The 22,618-nt window shown below is 37.5% G+C and overlaps 1 protein-coding gene across 1 annotated transcript in view; it reads right to left on the reverse strand.

Moving 5' to 3' along the window:
- Positions 1-21,793, reverse strand: part of LOC122591510 (putative surface protein SACOL0050) — a 36,244-nt gene extending 14,451 nt beyond the window's left edge. The window contains exons 1-2 of the mRNA XM_043763777.1: positions 21,631-21,793; positions 21,405-21,542 (exon numbers count right to left, since the gene is read on the reverse strand). Coding sequence (XP_043619712.1) covers positions 21,405-21,542; positions 21,631-21,793 — 301 coding nt within the window. The remainder of the gene's footprint in view (positions 1-21,404; positions 21,543-21,630) is intronic.
- Between the last annotated feature and the right edge of the window lie 825 nt (positions 21,794-22,618).

Here is a 22,618-nt window from a genome sequence, read left to right on the forward strand (position 1 = left end):
CATAACCTAGAAAGAAACCCTCCTCAGATTTAAGTTCAAATTTCCCTTGAGGAAGAGTTTTAAGAAAAGTGCAAGGAACACCGAAAGGCTCAACATTCTGCAAATTGGGCTTTTTGTTGTGCAAAAGTTCATAACTAGTTTTCTTAAACCGTTTAATTGTCAAAACCCGATTCAGAATGTGACAAGCTGTATTCACTGCCTCTCCCCAGAAAGTAATAGGAAGCCCTGAATCAGCAAGCATCGTCCTGGCTGTCTCAATCAATGTCCTGTTCTTTCTTTCAGCCACGCCATTCTGTTGTGGCTCATATGGTGCATTGTACTGATGTTGAATTCCTTTGGTTAAGCAAAATACAGTAATAGTATTATTCTTGAACTTAGTACCATTGTCACTCCTGATTCTCTTAACTTTGACTCCATGGACATTTTCAACTTGTTTAATAAAATCCATAAATTGTTCTGCGGTCTCATCCTTGGTCTTCAGAAAGAATACCCATGAGTACCTCGAGTAATCATCAGTGATCACCAAACAGTAAGACATCCCTCCAATGCTTCTTATGTTCACAGGACCAAAGAGATCCATATGAAGTAATTCGAATGGTTTGGATATAGTGTTGAGTACTTTTGATTTATGCGGATTCTTATGTTGCTTTCCTTTCAAACACGGTACACACTTATCTTCCATCCCAAACTTCTTAACTGGCACACCGTCAACTAACCTAAGACTAATAAGTTCATTCATCTTCCGAAAGTTGATATGTCCCATTCTACGATGCCATAGGAGAGATTCAGACTCATTTGCCTTGCTCAACAAACAAAGGGGCTCCTTTGGATTATCAACACCTAAAAGTAAGCCATAGATGTCTCTCTTCCTAGGAGCTTTCAGCATTATCCATTCTTCTGGAATAACGAAACCCGACTTCAAGATGTATGCCTCCTTTTCTGTGAAATGAACATTGTTGCCCTTATCATAGATCTGTGAGACACTCATTAGATTGTGAGTAAGTTGTTCCACATAGTTAACTCTTTCTAGAGTAAGTTGTCCATTGACGACATCTCCTTGACGGTGATGTTGCCGCCCTTGGATCCAACAAAACTAACATATGACCCATTTATACCAGTATAATTGGACAAGAGCTTCTTATCCCCTGTCATGTGCCTGGAGCATCCACTGTCAAGGTGCCACAAATGAATTGGTTTCCTAGGAACTCCCTGCACATAAAATGAGAAAAATTAGTTTTCATTGGGGACCCAAACCTTCACAGGTTTGGGTCGTCCCTTCACATCCTTGAGAATCAGTTCAGTCCAATATCCATTGCTAGAAGCCGTGGGTGGGACTTGATTCTCGACTTGTCTTCTCATTGGAGAAGACTTCTGACCTCTCGTCGGAGAAGTTCTTGGGGAATGAGGGCCAAAAGAAGGTCTAACACTTGAGTGAATTCTGTCATAAAATGAATTACGACTAGGAGGTGTTTGTGACCGACTAGAACTCCCACTGGGGGTTGTGAATCTTGGTTCCTTAGGGGATGAACCTTTTGGTGGAGATTCACGTCGGTGAGGTATAGTAAACGGTTTTGTAGAAGATTGAACTTTAGTCTCATGAACATGTTTATCATTACCCAACCCCCTTTTTCCTTCCGAGGTGGAAACCTTTGAAGAAGAACCCGATCTCCGAGGTCGATTTGAACATACACTGTAAACTTACTTGGGGACTTCTTACGTGCAGGCATTAGTATATGCTTCAAAACCTTAGTTGCTTCTACATTAACAACTAATTCATCTTCAGATTTGCTATTCCTAGACTGCGTAGGTAAAGGAGTTTGACGCAACTGACTTAATTTCTTCATATCCTTAATATCAACATCCCAGACTTTATCAATCCTCTTAGGGTCAATAGATGCTAATGGAAATTCTAACTTAGTATAAACCCTACTACTCTTTCGAAGTGTAAAGTGAGTAATACTGTCTTTCTGACCGTAAGAAGTGGACGGATCTAGGACAACACCTTTCAATTTCTCTTCTTTGGTAGGTTGAGAAGAAACTCCTTTAGACTCTATTGTTTCCTCAGTCAAATTTGGCTTAGGAGTTGAGTCTTTCGATTTACCATCATCAACACTAGGTTGAAGTAGGACTTCAGGAATATTGGGTTCTACAGGAGTATAGTTATTGTTGAAAGGAGGAGGAATGCTATTATAAGAAACCTTAGCAGTGTCAGAACTCTTAGATGGAGAATCCTCAAACTTTTTCATATGCATTAAAAGCTCAGCATGTCTAGCAGAATCAACCTTAGCATTTAATTCCACTATTTCTACCCTAGCATCAGCAAGTTCTTTCTCAATTGTAGCACACTTTTTAGCTAACAATGCATAAGCTTCACCACCTACTCTTTCTACAGCCACAAGATGTTTAACTTTGTCTTTCATAGCACTAATGTCAGACTCTAAAGATCTAATCCTATCCTTTAAGAATTTTTCTCTATCAGTGACAGTTAGATCCTTTTTAATCAACTTATCTCTTTCCTCATGAGCAGCATTGACAACAGATTCTAATTGCTTAATTTTTTCATTCTTTTGTTCAATTTCATCAAACATTCGATTAACAATTTTGCAAACATGAACAATAGTATGTAGAGAGTAAGATACCTGTTGATCTGCTTCTTTGCAGTCTGCCATGTAAGCAACAAAGTCATCCACACTCATGCCTGCTGGAATTTCATACTCTTTCATCTGCTCTTCAATTGTCTTTTCAACTTTTTCTGTAGCAGAATCCTCTTTGATCTCAGCAGCTTTCACCTCTCCAGAATCTTTCATATCATCAACCTCAACCTCTTCATCAGACTCAGAATCAGTATCATATACCTCAACAGAAGATTCCATGTTCGAGCTTTGAACATTTTCATACAAATGCTCATTCATTGTGGTAAACTGTGGTGTCTAAGAAATCATCAACAGAATCCACTATCTAAGCCATATCATCAACTATTTCAGCCAAATAAGCATTATTGGTCTCATCCTGTGGAAGATTCCAAACATAAGAACCATCAGGTTGAGCAGCTACGATAGCCTTATCATTGCCATTTCCAGTAGTATCATCAGTCAACAAGAGAGCTCTACTTGCATTCTGATTAAATGGACGATTACCACCTTTATCTTGACGTGTAGGGGTAATATTGACATCTCTCTTTGATCGTTGACATTCTTTGGCAAAATGTCCAAAGCCATCGCAGTTATAACACTTAACCTTTGACTTGTCGAAGCCCTGAGTACCCCCAATAAGCTTTCTACCTGTTCTCTGCATAACCCTTTGCACTCTCCTGGTGATCATCGCCAAATTCCATTTCAGATCCATTTCTTCAACATCATCTGGATCTATTTGGTCATAATCTTCATCAATGAGGGCTGGATCTGTGATCCTTCCTGCAACAAAAGCTTCATGTGCAACACTCATTGCGGCAAATACATTCATCCTTCCCTCAGCTGATTTCATATCCATGGGAATGGACGTGTAACCAGCAGAAGTAGATGAAATGTTACCAAACTTCATATTTCCAGGCTTTGCACTTTCATTAGCCAATCTAGCCTTGTAACCAGCATCAGAAGCCATGAAACTAGCAGAATCATCTCCATCCATAACACAATCAGAACTCTCTTTCGTGCCAGAAGTACCAACCCCAGAAAAGAATGCATTAACGTCAGCTGTTGGATTTTTCATAGTGGCATGATAAAGAGATGGATCTTGTGTGAAGTTGTCTTGGAGATCCTTTGCCTTATCCTTCATTTCTCTGTTTCTTAAAGTGGATATAACACCATCTATACGAAGAGTTGCATAATCTGCTCTTTCTTGCAATCCATGACGAAACTCTTCATAAGCTTTCGGCAAACCATCCAAGAATTTATCCACTATCTCAGTAGGAGTGTACTTAAGATCGAAATAAGCTAACTCAGCAAGAAGATGTTCAAATCTCAATATAAGATCCTCAACTTGTTCGTTCTTGGTAGCATTAAAGCAATCAAATTGTTTCTTAAGCATCTTAATTCTATTTTGCTTCAACAATGGATCACCTTCACAGTGAGCTTCAAAAGCATCGAACAATTGTTTTGAAGTCTTGTACTCCTGTTTAGGAAACAGGTGCACTAATTCTTGAGGAATCCACATCCGAAGAGTAGAAAGAGCCTTAACTTCAATAGCATACAAAGATTTTTCTTCTCCTTTTAATTCTCCTACCTTGTAATTAGTTGTAACACCGTTTACAGTAAGAGTTGGCCATTCATATCCTTCGGTGATCATTATCCACATGTTCAAATCTTCTCGTTGAATATAATCTTCAAATCGGCCTCTCCACGCCCAGAAGTCAGCCAATGAAACTAACTTCGGTGGAGAATTAGTACGTCCAACGAGATGATCATGATAGACAAGAGAATTCAGGTATTGTGCAACAGCAGTGTTGGTTGAAGAGGAAGCCATTGTTTAACGAAAATGGATGTGAGAAACGAAAATAGTTTTAAATTCGTAAGAGGAGTTGAAACGAAGATAGTTGCTAAGTTCGTTAGTTGAAACTTAACGAAAATAGATTTAAATTCGTTTGAAGGAATGGAACGAAGATAGGTCTAACTTCGTTTGAAGGAAATGAACGAAAATAAGGCTAAATTCGTGAGGTGAAGGTGAACGAAGATAACTTTAAATTCGTTAGAAGGAACTGAACGAAAATAAAGCTAAATACGTTTGAAGAGATTGTAAACGAAGATGAGGTTAAGTTCGTTTGCTAAATTCGTTTGAGAAAACGAACTTAGCGACTGTTAGTTTTTGAGAGAAAATAATCAAACACACGATCTCGAACCTTCGATAAGATATCGATTGGCTCTGATACCACTTGTGAGTCCCTCGATAGCTACAGATCGCTCTCGAGATCGTCTATTGTTATGTCGTGAGTGCGGAATCCTCACGAGATAACTAGTTTGATTAGTTATCGTGTATATCGCTAATTATTAAGTAAATAATCAGCCGTATGATGCTATATTCGTTTCTATAAGCTATAGAACGAACTTAGTCACCTGGTGTATGTGTATGTCGAATGTGATACCTCAATTTAGGGTATTCATTCATATATATATGTTTCAGATCGAAATTGGGCTTGCTGGGCTTTGTTCTTACGAACTTAGCAGCCCAGCCCATGTAACGAAGTTAACCTTCGTTTGTACGAAATGTAGTTTATCTTCGTTTGCCTCTAACGAAGATATTCCTTATCTTCGTTAGATGTAAGACTTGGTTATATTCCTAAATGTTTCATCAAGGATTCCTAACACATATTATGTTTGTACTTGTATAACACACAACAAACATCATACATAACATATATATAACACCAAAACATGTAATCGATCATTACCAAAACATAAAGTCCATAATCTATCAATTACATATATATAGATACGACATAAAGTAACATAATGTCTTAATCTAAAAGACAGATCAAATCTAAGTTGCTGTTGTCACATCAACGTTCATCAACATGATTCATCATTTGATTTCAAGATCCCTTCATTATGAAGATTTCAAATGTGTTTCTTGCTAACGACAATCCCAAAAAACACGCAATTTATCAAATGATTCATCATTTGATTGCAAGATCTCTTCATAACGAAGATTTCCAATGCGTTTCTTGCTAATGAAAATGTCAAATGGGCATTTATCAAATGATTCATCATTTGATTGTAAGACACAGTCCTTTTGAAGTCTTTAAATGCCTTTCTTGACAAAATTTAAACAAGATGACTATGTCAAAGATAATTAGAGTCCAAGTTAAACTTGACTATTTGCTATTGAATTATTATTTGTATAACAACGCACATAATTCAATTTGAAGATACTTGAAGCACTGGCCGAACCAGCTTGCTTCTTCTTCGCATCGAACTCAGCTAGATACTTTAGCCGTATGCTCCTTTTGCCAAAAGGGTCTTTTAAGGTTTTGAGACAAACACAACTTGTTTTCTCTTACCAAAAATCTTGCCCTTAGCTTACGATTGTTTTGCTTTCTAGACCTTTCCCCCCCTGATCATAAGAACTCGGGATGTAGCAGATTTTCTTGGAAGCTCTTTCTCATACTCAATTAACATGACATGAAGTTTAGTTGTTGTTTTACTAATGCTATGCATATTACAATTGCGCACGAACTCCAAAAAAAAAAAAATTCCGCCTTTTAGGTTCATGCCAATAGTAATATGCAGATGATAAGCATAGTTTAACCTTTCCAATTGCCCATGAGTACCTCTTCAACTAGAGTACTTGAGGACTAACCGATGTTCCATGCTCGTGTCGCAAGTCATGAATTTGATCAACTCCACTCCGGTTTGCTTTTAGTACAAAGACTTGAGTTCAGTGAGCATATCACATGGAAATGAATGCTCAAATTGCCTTTGAAGGTCGGCATTCACGCTTTCCAACATCGAACAAGCAACCTCGTTATGTCTATCGTACCGAGCATTGTATGCAGGCAACTTTCAAGTTGAAGCATCCGCTCCCGGAACAACGATGTCTGCTCATCAATGACTTGAACCTTGTCATTGAAGTTTGGCTCCAGAAAGTCTTTTCCTTTCTAGCATCGACCAGAAAGCCGATTGGTGTATGTTTTGAGAAGGATTTGTTGTTGCCATCTTCAAAACAGACAAAAGTTCAATTATCGGTATTTTTGATAATTAATCCTTAAGAAATGTAATTTACCCTTGTTAAATTCATCTAACAAATTACTTTCACTAAGGCTAGGATCCAAGTTGACATACAATCATTTCATCAGTTGATCTGCTAGAAATGACGGTATTCAAAAGGTAATCGATAATTGCATTCATGCAACTCCTAGAATTATGGGACTTACAACAACACTATAAAGGGGTATTAAGTGTTTTGTCAACATGTTTTGTCCCATCTTATGCCACGGGTTAAGGTCTCACCTCTTAACTCGTTTTAAGTCGCCCAATTAAGAACATGTAGATAGTCCACCGCTGTCTCACAACGAGTGGTAATCTACCTTGAAGAGATACAATTCACCTACGTCTCACGTAGAGCAAAAAGCACTGGCAAGTGTTCTTAGCAAAGTGGGTGGCATTGACTTAACTTTAAATGGGTAATGCATTTGATGTGAATCAAAAGTTTATGTTTGAAGACTCATGCATAATCTTTGAAACATAATATTTAATAAAATCATTTGTATAATCTTAACAACACAAGAGAGCTTGGTAGCTCCATTTGAACGCACAAAGAAGCGCAAGGGCAAAGGTATGCGATGAACGCGATTTAAAAACCCGCCCTTTTAGAAGGCTAGCGCACTCCGACTTATACCTCTCTTAGAGTTTGTTCAAATGGGTGAGCCGGTGTATCTCAGGGTTGCAAGACTCCAATTTTATTAATGAAATCTCTATTTTGATAGTTTTTAGTCAAGTTTATTTTCAAAACCAATTTTTGCATCACCTTTATACAACTTATAAACAAATACAAAAATTAATAAACTTACTAATTACCGAACTATTTAATCAAGTAACAAGTTAAGGTGGGCCACCTAAACATGGTCACTATGGTTCATGCAAATGTTCAATCCCGGCTCCCCCTTCCGAAGAAGAGGACCACATGCATCAAGTTACCTTGATTGCGTAAGCCTTTAAACAATTTAACTTAACAAGTTGCATATAAACACATAAACATGCTGACTGGAAATTTCCAGTAGCTTGACGACCAGTTTAAGCCTGTTTTTGGTCCGATTCAGCTTTCGACCAAAACTACAAAGTTGTAGCCCTATGTGTTGGGCTTCTACAGTCCAAAGCACGACTTCTAACTCATTACAGATTGATTAATATTATTTTTCTAGTAAACTGTCGCACATGAGAAAATTTACACGCAAAAATCATATTGTCACATAATTATCTAATAGTTAACCCTAATTATTGGATTAACATGCTTTGCATAATATAACTCTTTATATATCCAGTAAAATCACAATAAATTTTGCATGAATTTCTTGTGATTTTACTATTTATTTAACAACTTTAAATAAAACGATACACATAATCATGCAATTCATCACATAATTTATATCAATTCACAATTCAAAACTTGCTCGAGGGTTTCAATCTCCATTGAACAAGGTTAAAACTTTAATTAAACAAAAAGCTAATTTTTATTTAATCAAGATCCGATTTAATTAATTAAAAAAAATAAGAAAAACAACCTTTTGATTATTTAACAATTAATTAAAATCAACCAACCCTTAAACCCCCTTCAAGTTTTGATCTTTGTAATTAATAGATCGCATATGTGGCTCGTGATACCACTGTTAGAATATGAGCACATAAACATATAACAATTCACGAGTATGCAGCGGAAAAGAAACGTATATGCAATCAAATTAATTAACAAAGAGAGAATCGAAATGTGTACCTTTGCGCAAAGCTTCCAATAATATTATTAATAATAAGGTTATTATTAGTTTAGGGTTTAAAGCAAAACCCCTCAACCATCGCACACTAGACACCCTTATACCGTATGCTAGTACCCCGATCACGAACAACAAACCCGTTGTGAAACTTCTTTCATTCGAAACCCATATGTACCGAAATTGTTTGTTGTTAAACAAACAAACCATATAATAAGTAATGCAAAGCACTAATTATATATAAAAGTCATATGCGAATTGGTAGGCACAAAAGAACCAAAATTCACAAAACCCAAAACCCTTTGAGATGTGATGATTCGGCCGTAGCCAAGAAAGAAGAGAAAGAGGAGGAATTTTCTTATGTGAATGAATGAGAAAACCCTTGAATTAAGCCCTCTATTTTTAGGGTTTAATTAGGGTTTAATTTACTTGGTGAACAAACTAGATTAATGCTTACAAAGCCTTATCAAAACTGCCCCCCCATATGGATTTAGAGCCCAACTCTAATTTCCATATTTCACATTTTAATCCTCCATTTAATTAATTAAATATAATTAACCCCTTGATATATTTAAATTAATCATTTCGTGATCTAATTAATTAATATATTACTTTAATATACTAATTAATAATATAGAGTTACCGTGTCATTTCCTGTGACCCCGTAGGCTTAAATTATTTTCGGACATGCGATTTATTAAAACATGATCACATTCCAACAGTTTTTGCACTCCTTGAAGACTCCACAAATCATGCAAACTGTCCTCAAAAGATGATTGACTTCTTGTGACTGGACCAAAACATTGCCATTTGTTTTAGTTTGCCCAGCCTGAATTGCTTTAAGTATTGTCTACTCATCTGGGAGAGCCCAGTTGCACCAACATCCTTCACAACTTCCTTATCCTTTGCTTTGCCAACTTCAGTTGTCAGATTATGTATAGCAGTGGAGTGTTCAGATACCTTGCTGGCCAGAGTATCTAAACTACACCTCAACTGATTGATCTCAGATGTAATGGGAGTGAGATCAACCTGGGGCACTGCAGTCTTGGTGATCTAAGATATCACCTTTTCCAGAAATTGTTGTTCTCTAGCAGCCAAGGTTTCTTCTATCTTTTGACCAACTGGTTGCCAAGCTCGATCACATCCAGACCAGGTCTTTCAATAAGCAACTTAACTTGTCTTTCAAGTTCCTTCAAATCAACCTCTGAAGATCGGACAATTGTGTTCAGCAGGTTGGTAATTGAGGATGTGACCCCAGTTTGAGTAAGTGCAAAAGCCTCCCGTAAAGATGTTGCCAGTAGATTGGAGGAATTGACCAACTCATTGAGCTTGTGAAATACCAAGTCCTCATTTGCAGAGAACTTATTGATCCCCAGGTCAACCACTTTGACATTGGTAATGTGTTCCTTTTGGTACCTGGAGAGGGACTTGGTATTTTTATCAAGTACTTTTTGAATATCCTCCACCCTTGTAAGAAGGTTTTGGATATCTGATTGAAAAAATACAAACTAGCTATCCAGTGACGGAAGGGAAGGTGTCACTGGACCAGTTCAAAAAGCTACAGGTACAACTGGAGGAGGTGTTACAAGTGTTGGTTCTCTAGATCTAGTAGCACCAGTTGAGACAATAGGAGTTATTAAAGAAAGAAGGGGAAGAGATTTAAGTTGACGTACAGGCTGAGAATGCTCAGGTATGTACGCCGGCGACGGTGGTGTTAGAATGTGTCTATTTCTAGGCACATTCATGGAATAGAGTAGTTGTCTGGAGGCGAATTGTGGAATTCCATGAAGTATGGAGAACTCAGGAGGTGAAACTGAAACTGGTTCATCTAGGGGTTGATTAGAAAAGGAAGGAAGCTGATCATGTGTAGATGCATCACCCATTTCCTAATCAGAATGTGTCTCATCTGAATCCGAGGATTCAAGCTGAAACTCACCCACACTCATGCCTAGATCCATGAAAGATAGGAGTGGCTGAACAAGCTGTTCAGACTCCTGATGACCAGTTCCAGTTGCCTGGATGGTTTCATCAGTTTGGGGTTCCATTGCCGAAGCATCTTCTCCCTGGAAAGAGGTCACTGGTGCCTCAACCACAACTGCTCGATCCTCAGCTGTAGTATCATGGGCCGTAGAGTTTGGAACCTCGATATCTAGCTGTGACTGACTAGAAACTTCGTTAGTTCATGCTTCAAGAGTGTTAGAAGTATGGCTTTGCAAGTTAAGTGCTGACACGGACTCTAAGTTAGGCTGGGCTGACCCAATAACATCTTCACCACTTCCTCCTACAGCAACTTCGGAAGTGAATGTGCGTACTTTTTATACGAATGTGCTTATTGATGGTGTGCTTGTTAATGCTCATATTGATTCTAAAGCATGTTTGTATGCATATCCTAAGTTATACCCCTGCCTGTGTTAACTAACCACAAAGGACCCGTCTTTAAGTGGGTACCTAAAGTCGGTTAAAATTTTTGATTGCAGGAAATAACCATCTGTGTATGGATACTCGATTCCGGGTGTTCAAAACACATGACTGGCAATAAATCATTGCTCAAGAATTTTGTTGAAAGATTCATGGGAACTCTTCGTTTCGGAAACAACAATTTCGCTCCAATTCTAGGTTATGGAGATATTGAAAGAAACGGAATTGTCATTAAGAAAGTCCATTATGTTGAAGGTCTGAGTCATAACTTGTTCAGTGTTGGACAGTTCTGTGACAACAACCTTCTAGTTCTTTTTCGACAATCTCTATGCAAAGTCCAAACTCTAGATGAAATTGATATCCTATGCGGAGATCGTGAAGACAATCTTTTCACAATTAATCTTGATGATAACCAACCAACTGATAATATCTGTCTTGTTTCAAAAGCTACTTCGAAAAATTCTTGGTTGTGGCATAGAAGGCTTTCTCACTTGAATTATCGAACCATTAATGCTTTAGTCAAGAAGCAACTTGTTGTAGGCTTGCCTGACTACAAGTATGAGAGTAAGCATGTATGTCCTTCTTGTGCAGTTGGGAAGATCATGAGAACTTCTCATAAACCAAAGAAAATTCCACATACTTTGGCACCTCTTCATTTGCTTCACATGGATCTTTGTGGGCCTATGAAAGTACAAAGTAGATACGGGAAGAGATATATTCTGGTTATCGTTGATGATTATTGAAGATACACTTGGGTCAAGTTCCTTGCTTCAAAAGATGAAACAACTCAAATTTTGATCGATTTCATCACTTCCACTCAAGTGAATCTTCAACTTCCAGTCCGTTATATCCGTTCAGATAATGGTACTGAGTTCAAAAATGCCATATTCGATGAATTTTGCAAATCAAAAGGCATTACTCACCAATTCTCTGCTGTTCGTACCCCGCAACAAAATGGTGTTGTTGAAAGGAGAAACCGTATGCTGGTGGAAGCAGCAAGGACAATGCTTGCTTATTCCAAGTTACCATCAAATATGTGGGCTGAAGCTGTTGACACTGCCTGTCACACTCAAAATCGGTCCATCATTAATCAGCGTCATGAGAAGACTCCTTATGAGGTTATTAACAAACGCAAATCGAACATCAATTACTTCCATATTTTTGGGTGTGTCTGTTATACCTTGAATGATCGGGAAAATGTTGGAAAGTTTGAAAGGAAAGGTGACGAAGGTTACTTTGTTGGTTACTCAAAGACATCAATTGCATATCGCATCTTTAATCGTCGAACAAACACGATTCAAGAAACCATGAATGTTTGGTTTGACGAGATGTCTGGCATGATATTTGAACAAGAAAGTTTGCTACCAACAATTAGTGATCCAAGTACTTCAAGTGCTTCCTCAAAGACGTCTACCTTAGCTTCAAAGTTCAAGAAATATTCAACTCCAACAAGTGAAGAGCTAGATATTCTTTTCGAAGAATTCTACAACTCAAAACCGATTCAAGAAAAGGAACCTCAAGTCATCGATGAACCAATTCCGAATAATGATCCTATTCAAACAAATGAACCAGTCCCTGACAACAATCATGAATCATCTTTAAATTCCGCAGAGCAAGAAGAATCATCTTCAAGTGATATTTATTCTCAAAAGAATGTTCAAGAACAACCTTCTCAAATCACCCAAACAACAAATCCATCAAATACTCCAAATGTGTATGTACCACTGGATTTTGATCATCCAAATTTTGAGGAAAGAGTTCTTCCAAGCTATGATTCCATTTCTCAACAGAACTCTGGATTTAATGATGATAATGTTGACATTCATCAACAAGATCCTCTTCCTCATGACAACAAGTGGTCACGTATGCGCAAAGATCATCTTACAGAACAGATCATCGGAGATCCACAAACTGGTGTTTCTACCCGTACCACAGTTAATGAGTGTCTTGTTACACTTTCACTGAGTAACATTGAACCCAAAACCGTCTCTAAAGATCTTTGTGATCCAGAGTGGGTTAAAGCAATGCAAGATGAATTAGCTCAGTTTGAGAGACTAAAAGTATGGAGATTGATTCCAAATCCAAGGAAAGAAGAACCAATTCGCACCAAGTGGATTTTCAAGAACTAGAAGGATGAAAATGGAGTTGTAGTAAGGAACAAAGCTAGATTGGTTGCAAAGGGTTACTGCCAACAACCTGGTGTGGATTTCGACGGAACTTTCGCTCCTGTTGCAAGAATGGAGGCTATTCGTATATTCTTAGCTTATGCCGCATTCAGAAACTTCACTGTGTTTCAAATGGATGTGAAGACAGCATTCTTGAATGGAGAACTCAAAGAAGAAGTTTACGTGGAGCAACCTGAAGGTTTTGTTGATCCTAAGAAGCCAAACCATGTCTACAGGTTAGACAAGGCTCTGTATGGTTTAAAACAGGCACCCCGAGCATGGTATGATTCCTTATCTACTTTCTTACTCAAAGGAGGCTTTACCAAAGGCACTATTGACCCTACCCTGTTTATTCGTAAGCAAGGTAAGCATGTTTTACTTGTCCAAATATATGTTGATGACATTATTTTTGGGTCAACCAGTCAAACTTTTTGCCGAAACTTTTCATCTCTAATGGTCAATCATTTTGAAATGAGCATGATTGGGGAAATGAATTACTTTTTGGGTTTACAAATCAAACAATTACCAACTGATATTTTTATATCACAAGGTAAGTACATAAATGATATGTTGAAAAAGTTTGATATGACTACATGTTCTTCAATTTCAACCCCAATGGCTGCTCGTACAAACATTAATGCTGATAAAAATGGAAAACCATTTGACCAAAAGAGGTATAGAAGCATGATTGGTTCGTTGTTATATCTTACAGCATCTCGCCCAGATATAATGTTTGCAACATGTATGTGTGCTAGGTATCAAGCCGTTCCGACTAATTTACATTACCAAGCTGTGAAACGAATTTTTCGTTATCTGAAGGGTACACCCAATCTTGGTCTCTGGTATCCAAGGGATACTGGATTCAATTTAACTGCCTATTCAGATGCAAATCATGCAGGTTGTAAGCTTGATCGCAAGAGCACATCTGGTACTTTACAATTCTTACGGGATAAGATTGTAAGTTGGTCATCCAAGAAGCAAAATTGTGTATCACTATCAACAGCAGAAGCTGAATATATGGCTGCTGCTAGTTGCTGTGCTCAAGTGTTATGGATGAAAATACAACTTACCGATTCTGGTCTGAAATATGATCGTGTCCCTATCTATTGTGATTCACAAAGTGCCATTGCAATTGTTGTCAACTCAGTCAACCACTCACGCTCAAAGCACATTGATGTGAGATATCATTTTCTCAAAGATCATGTTGAGAAAGGTGACATCGAACTCTACTTTGTGGTAACTGACTACCAACTCGCTGATTTGTTCACAAAACCACTGGACGAAAAGAGGTTTAATTTCTTAATCTCTAAACTTGGTATGCTAAATCTTGATCCTTGATTCACTTTACCATGGAAGGAATTCTTGATTCATTTTTCAAAAATTATAAAAAGTTGAAAAACAAAAATCAAATACAAAAATAAAAATTTTTGAAAAATAACAAAAAGATTTTCTTAATTTTCTTTTATTTTATTTCAAACTGGCTTGCATATATTCTGTATGCAACCCGTTCTTCATTGAACTATTTATTCTAAAATAGCTTACATATGCTATGTATGTAACTCGTGCTTAAATGATGTATTTATTACTTCGTGGCTTATGCACACTCATTGTATAACTCGTGCCTATTTGTGTTATTTATTTCAAAATGGCTTGCATATACTCTGTATGCAACCCGATTTTAAAAAGAAAAATTATTTAAGTTTCAAAATTGGAATTAATTCATGTTGTTATACATATAAATTGATATAAGAGAACTCGGAATTGAACGCTTTTGTGTACTTCCAAGTGGTCTTATATGAATGTATATGTGTAGTACAAGATGTTGATTGCAATTTTGTTACACCTGTTTCAAAAAACTCTCAATTATTGATATGAGAAGCAAAGGATTGAACGCCTTTGTGTACTCCTGAGTTGTCTCATATTGAACAATTGATTGAGTTCACTTTTCATAAACTTGTTTTGATCTCACACAAATCATTTTTGCTCCACCTTTTCTATGAAAATCTTTTTGATCTATCTTTGCATAGATTAAGGGGGAGTTTGTGATTTCAAATCTCTTTTAAACTTCAAATGTGTTGATTAAAATTTTATTTTCACATTTGATGATTTTTTCAAAACATTTACTTCAAAGGAAGTTCGGTGTTTAGTTTGCACATGAGCGACTAGGTTTTTCTCAAAATTCTACTCCATGAATTTCATCATCGCCGATGAGTTCTAACCCCGGAATATTCACTTCTTTTATTAGAAAGTGAGGGTATTTTTGAGTGATGATGAATTTGTGCAACTAAGTTGGAGGGAGTACAGTTGAAAAGTGAGAGGTTATGGTCATAATGTTGTGAGAAAAGGGTTAAAAGAATTGATACCCTTCCCTAAAATTCTCAAATCGCCGGGTAAAACACATTTCTATTGGATGTCATTTGTTGATATCTCGGTATTGAAGACGCCTTCATGGACCCAATGAAGCGATGCACATCTTTACCTAACCACTCAAGTGTTTCTTAACAAATGCTTGTTTTACTTCTCACGGAGATTTTCTCATTTCTATTGACTCTTCATTTGGAAGACGTTAATATTGAAAAAGGGTGACACTCTGCTCCTGTCCCCGACTTCATTTGATCACTTTGTGTCTAGAGCTCTCGTGATTGATCATTAATTTGATCGTTTTTCATTCTTTAGGACACATTTGCGTCATATCTTTGTGATATACATGATTATCTTTGTGATATAGCCGGAACATTTGTAGTGATATCTTAATTGATATTTCACGATGATCAAATGGAAATCCTACCATTGCTAACATCATTTCCAGCTTTGAACGTAGGTCTCATAATTGCATTTTTGTAATTATTGAGTTAACAAGAAGTCTATTGTGACCTTGGATTTTTCCTAAAAGTCTTTAAGGATAGTAGAACATGGTTATCGAACACTTAGATGACACTGACCATGGTTTACATTCTTTGAAGCAATCTTGAGGTTGGAAAGCCAAAAGACCAAACTATGTTAGCGGTTTGCTTTGTGCATTTCTCAATGATACATAGGAAATCCGATAAATGATATACATTTCTTTCGGTCATTTCATTAATCCTTTCGATTTTTTGAATGCAAACGGATCATTCTTATCCGGTATCTTTTCTCATCACCCCAACACAGAAAACACCAACACCATAATAAATTGCTTATAACAACAACTTCAACCTTACATTTTAGTCACCCATAGGGTTATTTGGGTTGGATTAATGGTTTGGGTTAACGAGTTGTTCGTTCATATATCTTTGTGTAAACACCATTGAGCAATGATTCTTTTGATTTCTTTTGACATTTTTCTTTTCAATCAATGTTTGCATAATGACATTGGTTTTTGTCATTATGAGGGGGAGTAAATAGTATGATTAATTTTTGATTGAGAAAGAAATTAGAATGATTTTAAGGATAAGAAGATCAAGATCAATAATGAAAGGATGCTCACTCAAGATGTTACAACAAGTTCAAAAATGCTCCAATCAAAGACTGTGTTACAAGGAGCATGATTACTTTCATAAAAGAATTTCCAAAACCTTATTGAAATGTTTACTCTCAAAAGTGTTCAAGAAGATGTGATAAAGATCAAAGCTTCAAAGGACAAAAGGCTGACGATTCAAGACAAAAGAAGAAATGCTTCAAAAAGAGTCTTCATCAAATTAAAGATCTTCAAGTCACACAACAACACTTTACCAAAAGCTACATTGCACACATCAAGGGGGAGTGTACATATCTCTGAAAATTCATTCCAAGACTTCAAAGAAAAGACTTCAAGATTCGAAGATTGAAGAATTCAAGACAAATTCATATCTTCCGCATTTCAAAAGACAACTCTGATCTGTGATTCAACAATCCTCGAAGATTTAATACAGACACACACTCATCATTCTCTGTTCAAAAAGAACATTGAGAATCAACAAATGATTTAACTTCAAGAAGTCCAAGACAAATATTGAATCAAGTTCTCCAAAGACAATGAGAAAGCTTTGAAGACTTGTTTCAACTCACCAATTGTCTTCATCACCGGGCTCATCAAATTCATTCCTACAAGACAAAACAACATGTATTTCAGAACTTACAATATATCACTAAGGGGGAGAATGTTAGAAATCCAAAAGTAGTGATACATTGTAATTTAAGTTATGGACTTACATGCTGTTAAGTCATGAGTTGATGATTTCTAAGGTTGAAGGGCTAATTGTGATAATTTGCATAGTTGGTTAGTTTAGACTATAAATAGCCCTCAATCCCTTAGAAATCAACAACACTTGGCATAACTCTTGACACATTTTTCATACCATTACATCTGAATAACACACACTTGATCCCAATTCTCTCTCAACACACAAACAAACATTAAGAACACACACACTAACCAAACGCCATTGTTGATGTGAATTCGAGTGATAAAATCGTGCAGTGTACCAGAATTCACACAAGTAGTAATGGTACAACTTGTGTGGATTAAGAGAAAAAGTCACACCAATGGGAGAATCTAGAAGGAAATGTTGGATTCTTCCGATGAGAGAATCAACGGCTTGAACCCCTTTCAAACTAGCCACGGGGTTATTAGGGTTTAATTTAATCAATTTTGCCTCAGGGGCACCATGTGCACGATTGATTTGTGAAGATCGATTATATGAAACTGTGAGCAGATTTATATCTCTACTGCGAGAAGATTTGGGAGCCATTTGATTAAAGATAGAGAAAGAAATTGAAAATTTGGTAATTAGGGTTATTGAGAATAAGTAAAGAGAAGAGAGTAATTGTTGATGATTGGAATTAAATGAAGGAATGTAAAACGAAAGTAAATAAGTGAAAGTAAATACAAGGTATTTATAAGCTGGATTCACAATCCCAAAGAATAAACAGAAATATTTTATTATCAAAAATCAAAACTTTTAGATATTTTGTTGAAAATGAGTTTGAATTTTGAGCCAAAATATTTAATTCTTAGTGTCAGCATTAAATGCTACGACGGCTTATATACCGACCCGCCCACTAACTTTTCACAATCCTAGTAAAAGTGCATCTTTTTACAATATGGTAATGACACGTCATATGACAGTTGTAAGTGGGTTAAAACACTCGAGTATTATTACGTGTCACACAATTGACCAAGTATTCTTACCGTTATGAAAATCTGGTTAACCTCCAGTTTGAAGACGAGACCAAACATTTGCACTGGAGGAACAGTCCAGTGCCAGTTTCAACTGGAGAACTCTCCAGTTGCAAAAGCAATTTTTTTATTAGAGAAATGTTTTGAGTCTTTTCCCCCTAAACATGAGATCCATTTGATCAAGGACTGGTTTTTGAGTACATCAAGGCGTTCAATCTCCAACCAATCAAGGATCACCTGGACCATCCTCAACTGGAGGGCCTCACTAGTTTAATAAGGATTTAACATGCCCAGTTCGCTGATGAGATGTTTAAAAGTTTTCTCATCAAGAGGTTTTGTAAAAACATCAGCTAACTGTTTGTCAGTGGGAATGAAATGAATTTCAATATCTTCTTTCATAACATGGTCACGAATGAAATGATACCTGATGTCAATGTGTTTTGTTCTGGAGTGCTCACTGGGTTGTGAGATATAGCAATTGCACTGGTATTGTCACAAAAGATTGGGATTCTTGTGTATTTCATACCATAATCAAGTAACTGGTTTTTGATCCAAAGAATCTAGGCACAACAGCTGGCCGCAGAAATGTACTCTGCCTCAGCAGTTGACATTGAGACCGAAGTTTGCTTCTTACTGGTCCAACTCACCAGTTTTCCCCTTAGGAAGTGACAACCACCGGTTGTTGACTTTCTATCAATCTTACACCCTGCATGATCTGAATCTGAATAACCCATTAGATTTAACCCTGAGCCTTTGGGATACCAAAGACCAAGGCTAGGGTACCCTTTCAGGTACCTGAAAATGCGCTTAAAAACATGCAAATGTGATTCTTTTGGGTTAGCCTAAAAATCTGGCACATTAACATGTTGCAAATATTATATCGGGTCGACTTGCAGTTAGATACATCAGTGAACCAACCATTCCACGATATTCCTTTTGGTCCACTGGTTTTCCATTTGGGTCAGAATCCAAATTTAAAGGAGCTGCAATAGGTGCGATTCTTGGTTAATAAAGATACCATCCATGGTTTGTTTAATTTGTCGACCTAAGAAAAACGTTAATTCTCCCATTAAACTCATTTCATATTCAGTAGACATGATTTTTGAAAATTTTTTACACATTGCATCATCAGTGGACCCAAATATAATGTCATCAACATAAATTTGTACCAGTAAGATATTACCTTTTTCTTTCAAGATAAACAAGGTATTATCTATTGCACCTCTTAGAAAACCATGTTTAAGATGATGTTTGGTTAAAGTGTCATACCAGGCTCTGGGGGCTTGTTTAAGACCATACAATGCTTTGTTTAGTCTATATACCTAGTGAGGATGCTTCTCATCAATGAAGCTTGGAGTCTGTTTAACATACACTTCTTCTTCCAATGTTCCATTTAGAAACGCACTTTTGACATCCATCTGGTAGACTTTGAATTGCAAATGGGCTGCATAAGCCATGAAAATTCGTTTGGCTTCAAGTCTAGCAACTGGAGCAAAAGTCTCATCAAAATCAACACCTTCTGCCTGACAATAACCCTTGGCAACCAATCTGGATTTGTTTCTAAGAACATTGCCATCTTCATCCATCTTGTTTCGGTAAACCCATCTAGTTCCAATAAGCTATGGTGGACAAGGAACAAGTTCCCACACATTGTTCCTCTCAAACTGAATAAGCTCTTCTTGCATTGCTTCTACCAATGGTGATAAGAAGGTGATGTTCCAAAGCCTCGTCAATCTTCTTTGGTTCAATTGGTGATAAGAAGGTGATGTTCAGGCATTGTTCACTTGTGGCTCTTCTAGTCTGAACCCCACTACTTGGATCTCCAATTAGTCTGAACAAGTGGAGAAATTTGAGTCTGAACTGGTTCTGATACTGGAGTGGCACGAACATCAGATCAAATCACCAGTTTTTGTGGTAAATTAAAATTTGATGGAGGGATAGAATGAGGTATCACTGGAGCTTTTCTTCTGTGCAACTGGTTCCAAGTCTTGATGACTAGAAACATCTTCTGGTGTAGAAACTAATTGATGAACATGATCAGATACACCAAAATCAGCTGGAATAACTGTAGATAAATCAAGGCTTGGTCGTTTATTGATTGTTTCATTTGATTCATCGAATGTGACATGAATTGTCTCATGTACCTTTTGGAGTCTATAATTATAAACTCTATAGGCCTTTCTGATATCTGAATAACCCACAAAAACTCCTTCATCAGCCTTTGCATCAAACTTTCCCAATTGACTAGAATCGTTAAGAATATAAACTGGACACCAAATAAATGGTAATAACCAATATTTGGTTTACGATTCCTGAGGACTTCATAGGTAGCCTTCCTATGTCTCTTGACATAAATTGACCGAATTTCGAACAACTTCATCACTGAGGGTGCTGATAACAGAATTTTTCTCCAGGGTTGCCCTGCTCTCCAAAGAGCTTATTCTGGTGGTCAAATTCTGAACCTCACCAGTCAGACTTGCCAGAAGTTGAGCAACTTCAGCTTTAATGGCAGTCTGAACAGTTGTCACCATATCCTCCTTGATTCCCTGGACTGCAACTTGTAAAGATTCAGAGTTTTTATTTGTTGCCACGACAAGTTCATCCAGCTTCTCAAAGACTACCTTCTCATTTCCAGCATATATGTTCATTTCTGACTTAAGATTATTAGGAATTAGAGATTTGAAGTCAGAAATAACTTGAGAAGAAGCCTGAAGTGATCTCTCCAGGTCCGCCACCTTATCAAAAAGGCCTTAGACCTCGGTTAAAGAAGAAGAGGAGAGACCACTGGAGGGATTGGTGATTCTGGTGATGGATGATACTGGCAACACCCTTGTGATATTTTCAGTTGGTTGGGTGACTGCCAGTGGTTCAGAAGATTGAGATGGTTGAATTTCTGGTGCAATTGGTGATTCAAAAGTTGTTGGATTTGTTGTTTGTTCTGGAAGAGGTGTTGGTGTAGTTTCTAGGGGTGGAGGAGGCATATCAAAAAGAATTGACTGGGAGACAGAATGAATGGTGCGATCAACTTCTTCTTCTCCTAGAAAACTCATATTTACATCAAAATCATTGTCTTCAAACAGTGAAGAATCAACCATATCCCAATCTGGGCCGGTTCCACCTGCCTGGTCCTCTACTTGTACATTCTCCATCCCTACATTCAAATCAATCTGAGCCACTTGCTCCAGATTCTCTCCTTCAGTCTGCCTAGCTTGTTCCCCCTCAACCTCTTCAACTATTAAGGACCCATCAGCAGCCATGATGTCCCCACTTCCAGCAGTAGAGACTGGTATAACAAGAGGTGGGCCAGACCCTCTTTCTTCTTCACCACTTCCTTCTACTAGTACTGAGGAAGTGGTTGCTGGGGCAATCTCCTGAACAAGATCTCCAGAATCCAGATGAGAGGAATCTGGAAGAGATGATACCAAAACTCCGTCTCTCCTAAGACGACAAGTTCTGTTCCTTGGCCTGGTGGGATTAGGTGGAATTTCAACAACATTCAGCAGTCTGCTGAGGATCTTGGGCTATCTGGGAAATAGGTTGCACCCTTTCAGCTGTAACAACTTCAGAATTTTCTTCATTGGTTTGACGCTCACCAACAACCTCTTCATCTGGTGATGATGCATTTGCCTCTTCTTGATTTCTGAATTGATATAGCATCACCGATGGAATGTCGACCTCAGTAGGAGATGAGGTCAACTGGTTAAGGTCCCTCAGATATTCACATAAAGAAAAATGAGTTGTATTTACAGAGTACTCATTTTTCAAGGCCCTTTTGAATATAATGGACAGAAATCGAATGAAGGGAATGAAGGCTTTCCTACTCTTGACCTTCAATCTGTCCACCAGATCATTGAAGAAAATTTGGGCAAAGTCCACCCTATACCCATGCCATAAACAGTAGGCAATCTGGAGCTGTGTCTGGTTTATCTGATCTAAACCTCCAGAACTACCACCCAAGCACTCAACAAGATGAATGAAGAAGTATCTCCTTGAATTTGTCAGCCTGCTCATATATACAGTACCCTTCCTGAGCAGCTGACCATTCTCATCCACAATCTCAGTGTGCCCCATCAACCTGCACACTTCCTTAGTATTGATGCCACAGGGAATTTCAATGGGCATCTCATTCTCATCAAAATAATTCATCCTCAGGGCATCTCTGAGGGAATCAACAGTAATTGTAAAGCTTTTGGTGCCTTGTTTTAGTGTGTAGTGGATGGATTCATCACTTTCCACATACACTGCAGTATACCAAAACTCACAAAGATAATCATGATACATTTTGCCTGGAACTAAGGTTAGGGCACCATATAGTGGACTGCTCAAGAAGAAGGTATTCAACCTTCCAATAATGGATGTTGTAGAGTGATTGGTTGAGAGTTTGGCCATCCAATTGTTCATATTTATTCTGATGGCATTGGCAGAAAGAGAGATATGATTTGCCTTTTTAACATTGTCAGCAGGAGTATAATTAGCAGCTAG

This window comes from Erigeron canadensis, chromosome 3 (genome assembly GCF_010389155.1).
Source record: "Erigeron canadensis isolate Cc75 chromosome 3, C_canadensis_v1, whole genome shotgun sequence".
NCBI lineage: Eukaryota > Viridiplantae > Streptophyta > Magnoliopsida > Asterales > Asteraceae > Erigeron > Erigeron canadensis.